The sequence below is a fragment of the Hippopotamus amphibius genome, chromosome 1, assembly GCF_030028045.1.
Source record: "Hippopotamus amphibius kiboko isolate mHipAmp2 chromosome 1, mHipAmp2.hap2, whole genome shotgun sequence".
Taxonomy (NCBI): Eukaryota; Metazoa; Chordata; class Mammalia; order Artiodactyla; family Hippopotamidae; genus Hippopotamus; species Hippopotamus amphibius.
Window position 1 is genome coordinate 156051449 of NC_080186.1, and position 16628 is coordinate 156068076.

The 16628-nt window shown below is 34.7% G+C and overlaps 1 protein-coding gene across 1 annotated transcript in view; it reads left to right on the forward strand.

Moving 5' to 3' along the window:
• LARS1 (leucyl-tRNA synthetase 1) overlaps positions 1-15994 on the forward strand; it is a 61046-nt gene extending 45052 nt beyond the window's left edge. Inside the window, exons 24-32 of the mRNA XM_057732028.1 lie at positions 534-624; positions 1996-2136; positions 3158-3298; positions 3551-3661; positions 5398-5508; positions 8172-8276; positions 9522-9617; positions 11093-11225; positions 15595-15994. Coding sequence (XP_057588011.1) covers positions 534-624; positions 1996-2136; positions 3158-3298; positions 3551-3661; positions 5398-5508; positions 8172-8276; positions 9522-9617; positions 11093-11225; positions 15595-15800 — 1135 coding nt within the window. The 3' untranslated portion in view covers positions 15801-15994. The remainder of the gene's footprint in view (positions 1-533; positions 625-1995; positions 2137-3157; positions 3299-3550; positions 3662-5397; positions 5509-8171; positions 8277-9521; positions 9618-11092; positions 11226-15594) is intronic.
• The last annotated feature ends 634 nt before the right edge of the window (positions 15995-16628 follow it).

A 16628-nucleotide genomic window follows, 5' to 3' on the forward strand; every position in this document is an offset into this window, starting at 1 on the left:
AAAAATAAACCAGATTTTTGAAGGAGAGGAGAAAACCATGGAAAGAATATGGTATTTATTTGAAGTACAGTATGTGGAGGGAGAAGTAAGAGATCAAACAAGTTGGGACCATATTAGGCCAAATTACGAAGGACCTGAAGTAGCATAAGAAATATTTTTTAATCCAATGTCGGTTGTTTAAATTGCAACAATTAAACCTGACTACAACCTTAGTAAAACTACTTTCATATTGCATTTTGGGCTTCTTAATAAAGTCTCCATCAAAGAATTTTTAAACAAGCCCTTGGTTAGCTGTGTTGTCATAAACTGGAGCCCTAAGCAGTGTCAGATGATAATACTCAAGAGTGGATAGACAGTGGGAGGCTGCAGTAGTCAGTTTTGAGGAACACAAAGGTGGTTTTGTGGTTGAGCAGTCTTAAATGTTTCAGGCATTGTTCTCACTTTACTGTTTATTATTATGTGGAAGTTTTTTATACCTATATGTATGTACTTGCCTTTAGACTCAATTACCTTTTTTCCCCCCTATTCAATAGCGAAATGAATGCAGGCATTATAAAAACAGATCAAAACTATGAAAAGATGATGTTTAAAGAAGCTTTGAAAACAGGATTTTTTGAATTTCAGGTATGCCATTAATTCTTTTAGTAGCTATAAAATATGTCAGTGTGAATATGATGTATTTTGTCTTTCTTTCCCTCCTGCAGCAGCACTATGACATCTTAATTGGAGGTTGAAAATTTGTAAATTATTCAGTAGATTGTGATTTTAAATAGTTTTCTTGGATACTTTTTCTGTTATGTCCCTTTTATGTAAGTAATTCTGTTCCTAGTTGAGCTGTGAGTTAATAAAAGGTTAAATCTAAAAATTAGTCAGGTTTTCCAGGAAAACATTTTAAATTGATAAAAAACAAAGGCATAATTGTAACTAGAGTTAAGTTTGAAAGTAAACATTTTCTGAGGTTTTCCACAAGGTGTCAGTATATCCTCAAGTTTGGCAGTTTCAAGTGGTTAAAGTAAAAATGTAGCTTTCCTTAATCAGTTTTGTAAAATATCACATTGGGATTTATGTAACTTGGTTTTCAGAGATGTGGTTAAATAAGGATAAGTGCTGAGCCATAGCAGTGTGTCATATTTATAGCCCTTTTGATACTTAATATATGCTACTCAGAGCATTCACCCTTAGGACACAGTTTAAATTGTTCAACTTTTATGTCCATTGCAAAATGTCTTTTTCAGATGTTTTTCCTGAGAATCAGTATAAAATTGCAGTATCTGTTAGGATTGATATACCTTTTATTTTATTTTATTTTTTTGCTGAAAAACAGGGCTAAGTGAACATTTATTTGATCTTAGAATTGAAAAAAAGATTTGCTAATCATAAAAACAAAAGAAAGGAATAACTTAAAAAATATTGATCAATTTGCCAACATAGATAAGAAAACCATAACTGAAATCATCTAAAAATACACAGGGGGAAGTCAAGGGAGGGAGGGAATATGGGGATATGTGTATAAAAACAGATGATTGAACTTGGTGTACCCCCCCAAAAATAATAAATAAATAAATAAAATTAAAAACAAAACAAAAAAAATAAAAATAAAAATAAAAATACACAGTTAATTGGAAAATTATTTACAGTCTGTATTTTAGGATTTTGACAAGCCCATCAAAAATTACAAATGGTCCAAAGAACAATGACCAAAGGACAGAACAAACAATGCTCCCAAAAGAATCCTAAATGGCTTAAGAAATGCTTAAAAAGAAATGCTTAATAGCAAAGATTATCAAAGATGTATAAATTTAAACCTAAGGATGATATACATTTATTTTTGGGTTGTTAAAAATAAAGTAAAACCTTTACAAAAGTTCATTATGGAATTTTAAAAGACTAAATACTTAAAAATGCATTAAAATAGAGATGCTGAATTTTTTTTCCTATAATTTTATTTTAAAGAGATAGGGGGAGAGAAATGGTAAATAATTCCAAATTTTATAGGCCGCGAAAGATAAGTACCGTGAATTGACCATAGAAGGGATGCATCGAGACCTCGTGTTCCGGTTTATTGAAGTTCAGACACTTCTCTTGGCGCCATTCTGTCCTCATTTGTGTGAGCACATTTGGACACTCCTGGGAAAGGTAGCTTTATGCATTTGAGATGTTCTGGATGGTTTGGATTTTGGCTTCATTAAATAAATGCTGTAATAGTGTTACTTAGAGAAAAAGACTGAAAATGAGTATTTCAGGAATAATATTGGGTTCATAATCATAATTATTATAGCAGCTTAAACTGAAGCTACCTCCTTTTTAGATAGATATGTCGGGTATATGCCTTTATTTATACACACACAGTATATATATTTTAAAAACGTGACTTTGTGTGTGTTGTTTATCACCTAATTCCTATTAGGAAAAATTATAATACATTTAAATACATTCAAATATATACTTGAATACATGTATAACTAATACTGTTTTTCCAGCTGTTTGTTTAGAAAGTTGAAAATACTGAGAAATATAAATAATTGTTATGAGCTGCTTATAAACAAAGAAGTGTATACTTGCATAAATATTCTTGTTTTATATAATATTCCTGGCATGTATAGGACTGCATATTCAGGAATATTATATTAGCATTCTTACTGAGAAGATAAATTTAATTATTTCTCCCAGGCTTGCAGATAAACAGATTGGCTGGTTTAATAACTCCTTTCCAGCCTTATTAGCCAAGGAGCTCTTTTGTATTTTTAAGTGTGTGAACAATGTAAAAATGTGCTCATGATATATATTCCAAATAGCTATACTTTCAGTACTGGATGTATTAATAGGATAAAAACTGAGAGTGTGCATAATTTATATAATAAAGATTAAATTTAGGCAAATTAGCATTACATAATTTTCTTTGAAAGTGAGCATATGTGTGTGGGTATTAATATGCTTGTACAAATGGATGCTAATTAAGAATGTAGAGTCAGACTTCACAGCTTCAGTTCTAGGGAACATTAGATCAGGGTCTGTGGAAGTGTGTTATGTGTAGTCAGGTTTGAGCTTTGAGCACACAATTACAGATGGTAGCCTTGGTATGAAACTGTAACCAAGAATCATAAAATAGTTGTGTTGTCTAATCTCACTGAACTTTCTTTCTTTTTTTTTTTTTAAGCCTGACTCAGTTATGAATGCTTCATGGCCTCTGGCAGGTGCTGTGGATGAAAACTTGGTACGCTCCTCACAGTATCTCATGGAAGTAGCACATGACCTTAGACTTCGACTCAAGAACTATATGATACCAGCTAAAGGGAAGGTGAAGTTATTTTTTTTTTTTAAAATGGTCATTCCTTAAAAGTTATTGGTCAAATAACATTTAATAGTAATGAAAATAGAGACAACCTTTATTAAAATGTGTAAGGCTGTTTTCATTGCTAATGCAATTCTATAGTATGCATGTTTTTTAATGTTAAAGGCAGTAGTGCTATGTATTGGGAGAGGTTTCTTTCATTTTTTGGTGTATGTGAAAGTGATTCTAAATGCTTTTTTCCTTTCTTCTGCCCTGTAGAAGACTGACAAGCAGCCCCCTCAGAAGCCTTCACATTGCACCATCTATGTGGCAAAGAACTATCCGTCTTGGCAACACATCACCCTGTCAGTTCTACGTAATCACTTTGAGGTGACACTCTCAGTAGACTTCCCCCCACCCCCCAGCAGTGTTGTGTTCTGCCTATGCTGTTTTTGTTTTTAGGATGTTGGCAACGTCTAAGGAAGACAGGCAGCTTTGTTTAGTTACCTTTAGGCATGGAGTGCCCTTTGTTATCCTTGGTGGCTCTTAAATGGATGCCGAGGGAGAAGCTGGTATTCATCATTTCTGAAACTTTCATAAAAAAATACTAGGTCTAGTTGTATGTAATCAAAAGGTGTGGGACTTTTTCATATGTGTGGTTAAAATTATGAAGCAAAGGGACTGAGTTGGCCTTTTGAATTTGTTATGCCTTGAGCACTGGGATTCATGAAGCCTTAACGTTATTATGCTTGAAAAAATTTGAAGCTTGGCTCTTGAGTAATTTGAAAGAAAGTGTCCAATTTGATAATTACCCATAGGAATGGAGAGTTTGATGTTGTGGTTTTGATTGTTAGGTAAATAGCTATTAAATGTGATAGTTGTATTTAAAGGAAACTCAGTATTTAAACTTAGTTCTAGGTTTTCCTAGAGAAAAAATTTCACCTACCTTTTTCCTTTCACATTCAAAATATGGAAACAGAGTATATGTTGTGGAATTTTTGCTCAGGTTGTAAAGAACAGCTATTGGTGGACAGAAACCATTAAGGTGCGCTTAAAAAAGAGAGAGAGAGAGAGAGAGAAAGTAGGGATTAAGGCCAAAGCATAAAGTGATAACATAAAGGAAAAATCCTTAGCTTTGATTTTCTAGACCTTTATTGGAATTTTGCCTCAATACTTTTCATAGTTAACCAAGAAATACTCAGAAAAACTTTTATATTTGTAAGATTTGATGGAAAGAGAAGAGCACGTATTTTTATATTCTATGTGAACCTATTTTTATGGAGAACTATCTCTTCCTTTGATTGTGTTTAATAGAAATAGAACGTAGCTTTTAGAATCTGCTTGCAGATTTTTGACTTATGGTAAGTAAAAGAGTGAAAGCTACTTTGGTAATTAGAAAAATGAAATTGTGCCTCAGTGGCTTATATATTCATACCAGCATTTTCAAGGAAGCAGCAGAAGAACCGAATATGGTGTATAATGTCACAGATATTAAAAAATTAATCACCACTGTTCTTTTAGAAGTTATATTTTTACTTATATTCATTGACTAGATTATATAGTTTGAAATCAACATCATCTTTTGGCATTATTTGGAATGACAAGCTTCCTTTGAAATTTTCATTTGTTTTCATCCAAAAAAACTAAAAGAATGTTACTTTATAATCAAGAAGAATGTTCTTATGTTCAATATGGCACCTTTTTGGTGGCATAAGGAAAAGGAGTGTGTCCCACCCTCTTCTTTTCTCTTTCTTATGTATTTCAAAGCAACATTGGCAAGTGGATAAAACATTTTTTTTCTATTTACTCTAGTAAAGGTTAGAATTGAAAGTAAATAGATTATTGGAAATCTTACTATATGTTACTTTTCTTTTGGATTTATTCCCAACCCTTGGCTTTGGTATGATGCTTTTACAATAAGGAGAAAATAGGTCACTCAAAACTCTGAAAAGGCCTTCCGCATCATTACCTTGTGATGCTAGAGGCTGTATCCTCTTCTGCTGCTCTCTAGCAGACTGGTAGAGGCCACCATTTCATGTCTGGCCAGTTTCTTACAGACACATCTATTATCCTATATTATCTTTCAAATATTTTTCTTCACATTCCTCCCTCACTCTCTTTTTTAGACCAACAATGGAAAATTGCCTGATAACAAAGTCATTGCTAGTGAACTAGGCAATTTGCCAGAATTGAAGAAATACATGAAGAAAGTGATGCCGTTTGTCGCCATGATTAAGGTAAGTTGTGTAGCTGTGACCACATGGGTGATGGTTAGATAGGATAGTAGAAGGAAGAGGAAAACTTTGGGCACGGTCTCCCCCAATAAATCTCCTAAAGTAGCACTTTTCAGTCAGTGGTTGTGGAAATAAGTGATCAGATTTGGGGTTTACTTGTGAAATTGCTGAGTGTGTGAAAATACGTATTGTGAAAGAAAAATTGGTTTAGAATTACTGCAGTAAATAGTTCTCTCATATTTTACCTTCCCTTTTCAGTTTAAGGGGGAAGCAGTCTTTTGGCTTACATTATAGTGTTTTTGCTAGATCATATTACTGGAATAAGATTCTACATTTGTATAGGTTTAGCTTAACAGGATAAACGTTTATAGTGGTTAGACCAGGGTTTCTCAACGGTGGCTGTATTTGTGTTTTATGTTGGATAGTTCTTGGTTGTGGGAGGCTGTCCTGTGCACTATAGGCTGTTTAGCAGTGTCCTTGGCTTCTACCCACTGGATGCCAGTAGAATTTCTCCCTCCGCCACTCAAGTTGTGACAACCAAAAATGTCTCCATACATTGCCAAATATCTCCTGGTAGCAAAATCAGCTCCCCCCACCCCAGCTCCCCTATTGAGAATCTTTGGGTTAGACTCTTAGTTTTCTTCATATATGTAACTGATCTATTGGATTTCTTGACAAAGAGAAACAGAAAGAAGACTGTGTGTTGCTTAAGATTTCAGGCTCTGGGGGCAGATCAGTCTTGGCCCAGAGCCTGTTTTCTGTCACTTCTTAGTTTGGAGGCCTTAGACAAATCACTTAAATTCTCTGGGCCACAAGGTTTTTCATCTATAATAGGAAATTAATAGAACCTACCTTTTAGGAGTGCTGTGAGGAGTTAATGAATTAATACACATAACACGTTTTAATACTACCTGTCAAAAAGTAGGCTCAGTAAATTTTTTAAAAAATGTAATCAGTGTCTTCCAGCCTGCTAAGCATGTAATGGTTATTCTTATACTTTAGATTAAGTCTTGAATCTTGTAGGCTACAGATGCCTGCCTGATAAAACCAAAACTCTTAGCTTGTCCTGTATTGGAGTAGATTGTGTTCTTAGGAAAGCCTTTAATTCTCCCAGAACCAGAGTTAACTATCTGAGCCTTATGGTATTTGAAGTTTCAGAAGTAATTTAGACTCTTGGCTTGACCTAGTGTACTAATCAAGTTATAATATGTTTGCTGGTATCCTCATAAATCATTGGTTCCCAGCTAGTGCCATTGGTCAAAATGTCAGATCCATTGTCAATATGGGGAAATCAATAAAATATCCCATTGTTGGTTGCAAAGGGGATTAATTTTGGTGACATGCTTTACAGAATCCAGTGAAACTAATTTTAAATGATGTTAGATTCAAGGATTGGCTTTTTGAAAAACCAGTGTTAGATTTTTCAAGTAGTATTTTTCAGTAATATTGATGATTTGCCATGCAAATTAGTGGTTTGAAACTTTGAAAAGTGTTTAATAAATCTGGGAATAAGAAAAGGGTTTTCTTAGCACTTCATGGGAAAAGAAACAACTTGGATGGTAAATGAAGGTAGTGAATATCAAGAATCATGTCAGGTCACTTTCATGTGAGTGAAACATGTTCTAGGCAGTTAGCTATATTTGTGCATATGGACTTAGATCTTGAAGACTACAACTTGAGCTGCAAATATTGACATTTTATTTTATGTTAAAGAAAATTAAGAATAAGAAATGGTTTTTTAAATGTCACAGGATTATCTGAGTACCCATATAATCTGACTTTAAAAGAAATTTTTAAATTTATAGGAATTTTTTGTTTGGTTATTATTAGTTCACTGTTCACTATATACTGCTTTACAGAAGTGGTATCTTGAAAACATTTTATTTTATTTATTTTATATTATTATTTTTTATTTTATTTGTTACCTGATGGGGGGATATTTTAAGACATTTGTTTGATTCCTTGTCAAAGTGAGTTCTTTGGGTTTGCATGTTAAGTCAGGTTAAATTAACAGTGATGAAATCATATTTCTTTTATAAACCTGACAACTTTGTCCTTCTAGTCTTTTCAGTGCTGTCTTTTTTTTTTTTAATAAATTTATTTATTTTATTTATTTATTGGCTGCGTTGGGTCTTCGTTGCTGCACAGGGCTTTCTCTAGTTGCTGCAAGCGGGGTCTGCTCTTCATTGTGGTGCGCAGGCTCCTCATTGTAGTGGCTTCTCTTGTTGTGGAGCACAGGCCCTAGGCACGTGGGCTTCAACAGTTGCAGCACATGGGCTCAATAGTTGTGGCGCACAGGCTCTAGAGCGCAGGCTCAATAGTTGTGGCACAGGGCTTAGTTGCTCCGTGGCATGTGGAATCTTCCCAGGGCAGGGCTCGAACCCGTGTCCCCTGCATTGGCAGGTGGATTCTTTACCACTGCACCACCTAGGAAGTCTTTCAGTGCTGTCTTAATCTTATCATACTTTAAATGATAATTACTCTCAGCTAGTAATTTCATTAGTGAGCAAACACAGATAAGGGAAACCATGAGTCTAAGGCCTTTCCTCTAACTGTTCAAACTTGAAGATTTTATCACTTGAGAGACTGATTGCTTTGGTGGAAATATGTTCTTTTCAACATATTCTTAATGTGATTTTGTTTTTCGAAACCATTTTGGTTGTTAGGAAAATCTGGAGAAGATGGGACCTCGTGTTCTGGATTTGCAGTTAGAATTTGATGAACAGGCAGTGCTCATGGAGAATATAGTCTATCTGACCAATTCCCTTGAGGTAAGAGGGGCCTGAGATTATAGTAAGTAGTTAACTATAGTAAACAATCCAGTTCTTTAGTTTTATAATAAACCTTTTTATAAAATTCATCTTCTATGTTTAGTACCTTTGCTAGATATATTTTGTGGGGGAAGAGAATGGGTGGTATAGAAGTTACAGGAAGAAGAAATGAGCTGTTCTCTTATTTCACTTATTAGTTATTCTATACCTAAAATACTAACTGTGTATGCCTGAATTTCCTCTTCAAGATTATCTGTAAAAAAAATGAGGAGAGACCTTATATTCAAATGCTTTCAAAATCTCTCATATTATGGGGCACTGTGAATTGCTCCCCCACCCCAAGACCTCAGAGTCACAGATTTGGATTAATTAGAATCCATGATTCATGATATATTGTCAGTGGTCCATGTTTGCCCTTGTTTTTTTATTTTTTCTTAATTAGGAATATAATGAACATCCATGAATCTGCTGCCCAAGAACATTACCAGTAGCTTTCACATATCTGAGGCTTCTCCCCATTCCATCTTCCTGCCCCAGTGACAATTTAATATAAAGATTCTAAAAATGCTGTCTCTCATTCACCTTAGGCAGAAAGAAAGATAATTTTCTTTAGAAAATTGTGTTAGAGAATTCAAAAAGTGGTTCTAGTAATAATGTAAAGTAAAAAAGTGCAGGTTTACAGTTTGAATAAAATTGTTTTATGAAATATGGGAATGGAAGAAATAAGCATTTGTAAATAAGCATTTTATGTCATGTAATTATAAATGTGTTAAAGTAAGTATTAGTAGACATCTATTATGTATATTTCTAAATGTTCATACATGTTCATGGAGGTCAAAAACCTTCTTGGGTATTTTCAGTGGGACAATGGGAACACTTTTTATTTAGGGTCATCTTGTATTCAGGTATATGCAGTTTGCTGCATTTCTGAGTTTTTCCATTTATTTGAGTGAAAGCCTTTTATACTGATTTTTGTTTTCTCTTAGGCAGCAGGTAGATGCCAGATTTCCTTGTAGAAAATGGTAAATGTGACTATATAAATAACATAGTATGAGACATCTCAGATGAGTGTTAAATAATTGATTATAGGTTTTATTTAATTTTTATATGGAAAATAATAAAATTGCACAGACCATTTCATGTTAAATGGAAAAACTAGTTTTGCTCTTTGGTGAAATGAGGTGGTGATTAATTTCAATCATATTAAGTGATACTAATGACTTCCGTTTTTCCCCCTCTATTTAGCTAGAACACATAGAAGTCAAGTTTGCCTCTGAAGCAGAAGATAAAGTCAGGGAAGATTGCTGTCCTGGGAAACCACTTAATGTTTTTAGAACAGAAGTAAGTTGAAAGAATCTCACTGAATCATTGCATTTTAGAGCTAGAAGAGACCTTAGAGAGCTTTACATCTAAAGCCATCATTTTGAAGATGGAAGGAAGTGAGGCCCAGAGAAGTTAAATGATTAGTTTGGCTTAGGCCACATGGTCAGTAGTGGGGCTGAATTTGAGGTCCTCAAATTCCCTGGTTAGTGCAGCCCTCACTTTTCCTTACTCTGCTGTTATGTGTGGCTTCAGATATTGATTGTGGTTTTAAAAATAAGAATATGATTTTCAAAATCTGACTTTAAAAAAAAAAGATAGTGGGCATTGAAATGTGAAACTTTTTTAAAAAACGAGGAGGAGCTTTCATATTTCAGATGACTTTTGGTTCAGTAATGTTATTCAAGACCTTTGGCTTCTGGCATAAACCAGATTGATGCATCATTTCACATTATGCTGGAAATGCTTCTTTAATTTCTTATTTTTTTAATTTCTTATTTCTTTCCTATTTTTTATCTTTATTGGTGAAGATAAATAGGTTTTGGAGTTTGAGGAGATTGTATTTATTAACTCTTAAAGAATCCATTCAGAATGACAGCATTTGGTAAAGCCCACTGGAGTGCCATTGTGAGAGTCTATAAAAATGTCCTACTTTTCTTGATAAGCAGAGGACTTACATATATCATGCTACTTTTACCACATTTAATTGAAAACCCAGCAAACAGAAAAAGTCTATTTTGAAAGAATGAAGTAATCATGGTCATGCAGACCTCCTAAATTTATCATCAGATTATGAGTAGTCTTATTACATTACGATATGGTGGCTTTTAAAAGTACAATCATTTGGGCCATGGACATAGGTACTTGAATGGTGTTCCCCATACAAATATGTTTATTTCAGGCTACTTTCAAACATTCCATTAAGCAACTATGTATTTAAGTTTCGTAAGGTTCAGTTGACTTTTTCCACTTAAAATAATGAGCAAGGTCTTTAACTATATAGCTTATATAATGTGGGAGTTAGTATGTTATAGAACTAAGTTTATGCTCAGTAAAAGTGAGGCTCTGCCTCTTACCAGCTATATGACCTTGGGCTACTTTGTTAATCTTTCTGGTTCTCAGCTTTTCATCTGTGCAAAGGGGTCTTAAGGAACTGCCTTTTAGGATATAGGAATAATGTCTATAAAGTGCTTAGTACATAGTAGGAATTCAATAAATGGTGGTAGTTATAGAAGAGAAAATAGAATTATTGTTATTATTCGTCATCAGTATTGATATGTGCACTTGTAGCCATTTTTACCTAGGCATTTGGCTATAAGCATGAGCTTTTGTACATCTTTTCTTTCATATTTGAGTGTCCCTTGGTCTTGATTTTAGAATACCAGAATTAAATCTGTCTTTCACTGGGCATTAAAAATCTAGCAGAGATTCCTTCTCCCTCAGCAGTATTCAAGTTTGATTTATTATAATAGTTGTTTTCCTCTTTATTTTCTTAGCCTGGTGTATCAGTTTCCCTAGTGAATCCTCAGCCATTCAGTGGCCACTTCTCAACCAAAATTGAGATCAGGCAAGGAGATAATCGTGATTCTATAATCCGGCGTTTAATGAAAGTGGACCGAGGAGTCAAAGGTAAATGGTTTCCTTGAAGTGCACATTTGGCAGTAGCTTGTGGATTTGATGAGTTCTAAGCAGAGGGGAGAAAGAAAAGTAATTGACTTGATTAGGGACAATCATGTAATGTTGTGGAAAGAATATTGGATGCAGAATCAGGACACCTGTATTCTCTTTTGGGACGTTGTGACTAGGTAGCTTGGTGACTTGGCAATGTTACTTAAACCAAACTGATTTCCCTTTTAGTAAAATGAGGACACTGGATTCGGTATTTTTCCAGAATTCTATATAGCTTTAAAATTGTAACAAGCAATTTCCATCTCTCAGAGGTATTCAGAATTAAGGAACATATTCCCTTAATATTCCAAACTAACCTGCTTAACTGAATCTGTTCCTGGGGAAGGAAGAGTAACAGAGTAAAAGTTATTGAGTGTCTGCCATGTATTAGCCATTTAATGCGTTCACAGTCCTATAACGCTGAGGGTAGTATTCCCTTTTGCAGATGATGCAGTGGGGGTTAGGAAGGCTAAGTAACTTCCAGAGTTCATACGGCTAGTAAATCCTGGAGCTGTAATTCAGACTCAGGTCTATTTGACTCCAAAGCTCATATTCTTTCTTTTAGACAGTTTGTCTCTGGGTAAAATATGTAAGTAATCTTAATTTCTTAGCAAGATTAAGTCTAGATCTTCTGTGATTAGATTTGATATAATAATTTATAGCTTCTTTTTTTAATCACTCAGCTGGTCTTACGCTAAGAAGAGTGCTAAGAGAGTTAATGTGTTTCTGTATTATTTTTCTCCCAAATTATGAAGACAAATTAATGTTGAGACTCCCTATTTTGCATGATCTCTCTCTTCATGATAGCAATCAAGAGTTGATTGGGCCACATATCATCAGTATAAAACTTTTCTGAAAAGATTTATAAATCCCATACAGTGACCTAATTTATGGAACTATATTCAGGGTAAAAATATTCCATTTACATAGAAGACTTAAAATAGCCCTTTGGAATTCATTCTACCATGTATTTTTTGTTTTCTTGAAGTCATTTGTGAACCTACTGTTGACATTTCTTGAGAGACTTCGGTGTGTAGTGTGTGTAGAGATAAGTGTGTATGTAGAGACACCTATGTAGGTACTAAGGGCTTTGGGGAGTCCACAAAGTGCTGTTCATTAGGAGGCTGCATCTAGTGAAGGAGTAGGGGACTAAACTATTGAAGTACATAATCATAATCTAAGGAGAAACTGCTGAGTACAGTAAGAGAGAAAAAGGTGAGGTTATTTACAGCTGTGGTGATCAGGGATGATTTTATGGAGAAAACATTGTTTGGATGGAGCCGTGAGAATTATACCTATAAGGGTGAAGGGAAAGTGTGTACTAGCACGAAGGAAACACTGACACTTGTTTCAGTATGTTAGAGCTAGGAATTTTTTTGTTTGTAGACATTTAAAAAAAATTGTGGTAAAATATACATAAAATTGACCATTTTAGTCATTTTTTAAGTGTACAGTTCAGTAGCATTAAGTACATTCACACTGATATGCAACCATCCACACTATCCATCTGTAGAACTTTTTCATCATCCCAAACTGAGACTCTGTACCCATTAAATAATAACTCCCCATTCCGCCTCCTTGAAGTCCCTGATTACTGCTCTTCTACTCTATGTATTTGACTGTTCTAGGTACCTGTGTAAGTGGAATCATACTTTTGTGTCTGTCTTATTTCACTTAACAAAATGTTTGCAAGGGTCATCCATTTGTTGTAGACATTTACCATGTTCCCTCAGTAGACCAGATACTGTAGAATGACAGGGCCATCTTTAGAACTTACAGGCCACAAAAAGCAGAACTTGAAAAATTTTGAAGTGCAAACATGTAGGAAGCCATTTTGTGGCCTTCCTTTTGGCCATTTTATATTGCATATATTCAGTCATGAGAAATTTTTGTAATAGGAAGAACTTTTATCTTTGAAGAACAATATAGTGGACCCACTGGGTAGGATTATTATGAGGTTGTAACGCATAAAAGGTTTTATTCCTATATTGGAAATTGGATTATATGATACAATGTTAAACCGGATTCCCTTTTAAATATACTCAGATACAGCACTGACTGGGTTCATCAGAACTGTACTGATGTGTTTTCTTTAGCTCGTCTGTTCTCACTGAGCCTCTGTTATAATTCTTACATCCTTTGTCATTCTAGCTGTGAATAATATTATCATAAAGTGCTTTAAGTTTGGTATTAGTCGCTGCTATGGATTTTGGAAAATAGCTAGAAATATTAGGGAGAATTTGCAATTGATATTCCTCCAAGTATCTACAGAAGAGTGCTAACCTTAAGACTTTTCCAAAAGCCCTCAGGATGCTTTGATATCTAAGGGGACTGAGTGTATAGAGTACATGAGGTGGGAAAGGAGTGAAATTCAGTAACATATTTCTCTGTATGCTGTGATAGCCAGCACGTTGTCCAATTAGTGCCAGTTGTGTTGAGGGTGATTATGATCTAGGTCCAGGAGGAACTAGGAACTAAAATCATCATTTCACCCCACAAAGGCTGCGGAGCACCTTTTTGAGGATAATGACTTTAAATCACTCACAACCCATGCCACATATGAACTAATAATTTGAAGGTGAAAAGCTCCATTTCACATTATCAGTCCCTAGGGACTTTCAATCACTCTCATCTTTTCTCTAAGTGCCTTAAATCTTATATAGTTGCAGACTTAAATTTCAACATTTTCAATGATAAGAGAGGTCTGGGATAAGAAAAGATAGTAAAACCACTAAGAAAGCACCAAGAATTTTATTGGCAGTAATGAACTGCATGGTGAAACATCAAAGTAGATGTGTTTTGTTACTTAGAAGCCTGATTGGGTATTAAGGCTTCTTTGAAATAGTTTGATTCAGAATTGCTTGGAATCATGAGGGAGGTCTTTTTCAGAGAGAGTGAGAGAGAGACAGAGGCAGATCTGCAGTAAAAGGCCTTGTGCATAAAATCTGCTGGCAGGACTTGTCACTGCTTCCATAAGAAAATAATTTGATATCACAGATGTGCATGTTGAATTGCAATAGTTGTTAAAATGAATTGTGTTCTTCCCCCCCAAATAAGACCATGGCTGTCATGAAGACTGTATCTGCTCTTTCCCATTTTAATTTTCAGGGCTTGTACTATAACTGGGGATAGATTGTATGGCCTCTGCAGAGACTCTCCAAAGACTCTTAGACAGGGTTTGCCTTCATGGTAGTTGCAGGTAATTGCTCTATAAGCCCCAGGATCCCTACTCCAAACTTGTACTCCTCTAGTCTTTGTTTCCCAAGGAGAATAGAATGCCTGGATAACTTGTACTCCTGGCATAGCTGCCAGCTGCATTAATGTCTCCTTTTATCTTTTTTTTTAATCTTATCCCTCTCATGCTAAGCTTCATACTCTCAAGGCAACATGAGGGAGTGTAGCTCACGGACCACCCAGCAATCTACTTTAGAAAGGGGTGGGAAGTAATTCAGAAAATATTTTAAGTTTCTGTGGATCAGGTTAGGCATAAACTAGCGATGCTACACTTAGAATGAGCTATAAACCCAGAATCAGCATTTGTAGTCATTTATGGTGTTTTTCCACCATATGAAATAAAACCATTTGATATTGAGAAGTCTCAGAATTGCTGGAATAAATGAATTTCTTTTGGGCTCATTTGTTGGCAGGAATCATAAATTTGTTCAAGGGACAAGTGCTTTCTTTGCCAGGAGCCATCTTATCAGCTTGCACAAGAGCAGATCAGGAAAATCTCAAGCAGAGGAGGGTTGGAGCTCATCCAAAAGCTCAAAATTCTAAAATCTGTGCCCTTTCCCCCAGCCCTTCTTCTTTGTCTCTCATCAGCTTGTTAATACACTTTCATCCTTTGAGCAAAACAAAAAACTGGTAATGCTATTTCTTAGAGTAGTAATTCTTTTTCCAAAATTATCTTCCTCCGAAAGCTACAATTCTTGCACTTTTAAATATTCCGGGAAGCAAGATAAGAAAGATAAATGTTTTAGGCCTTTTAATATTCTGAAAAATGGTTAATTGAAGTCTATTAAAAGTGATTTGAGAGACCATGTAGATAATGCTCAACAATACACTCAATCCCTCCCCTTGGTTTGTAATTCCAGGAGGTGTGTTATCCAGAATCTCTGCTAGTCTTTGATCTGGGTGAAAGCTGACAGAAGATGAAGATTTGTTAGATTTAGCTTTGCTTTCTGAGGTCAGGTCCTATTTAATAATCTGATGGGAATTTTTTTTAGATATAACAACCAGTGTGTTTAAAACATGAATTATCAGACTTAGGCATGGGTTTGAGTCAGTGACTGTAATTAAATGTTCATGTTGGTACTTTCTTTTGCTGTAGATCTTTCCAAAGTAAAACTGATGAGATTTGACGATCCACTGTTGGGGCCTCGGCGAGTTCCTGTCCTGGGAAAAGAGCACACTGAGAAGACCCCCATTTCTGAGCATGCTGTTTTCCATGTGGACCTCATGAGCAAGAAAATTCATCTTACTGAAAATGGGCTATGGGCGGATATTGGTGATACAATGATCTATCTGGTTCATTAAACTCAGGCACATTGGAGATTTATCCTGGTTTCTGGGGATATTACTACTATGATTGTGCCTGTAAATGGGCTTAGGCTGGACCTAAATAGATTTAATTTCTAACCATCAAATTCTGCATGTACTCATAATTATACCAAGTTTTCTTGGTTTTCTGGACCTAATAAATTTTGTTTTTTCTTACTGAGGCCTCAAAGAGAAGTAGTTTGTACCATACTTTTTGTTTTTGTTTTTGACAAATTATTGCCATTTCCCAGAAGCTTCTAGTATTTCAGATTAATACAGAAGTGTCAGTATGCTTCTTGTGTGAGGTGTACTTCATATTATTTATGAGGGCTAAGAAGTATCTAACAACTTTTTATATTATGTCCATTATGGAGTTAGCTGTTTTTCTTCTTTAAAAAGAAAGGAGTAAATTAGACAGCTAGTTTTGCTTTTTAAAAAGAACTCTCATGATGATTTTAAAAGAACAAATGAGAATATTTTAACTTGATTATGATCACTTAGTATTTTGTATAAAGAACAAATAGGTCTTATGTTTATAAGAATTTTTTTTACCTTTAAAATATTCAATTAATCACTGATAATATTTTTTCAAGGCTAATATCAATAGTTTATAAAGTTTGAGTTACACTAAATTTAGTTGTTTTTCCCTCCAGAAATCTGCATTTATCAGATTTGTCTTGAGTCCAGTTGTGTTTAAAGATCAAGCCAACAGCATTGCAAATTCTTTTATTCTTTCTGGATTGTCTTTTGATATTGTCTGTACCATATGTTTTCATATGAGGAAAAAATATTAGGTATTGATTGACAGACAAGAAAAAAATTTCT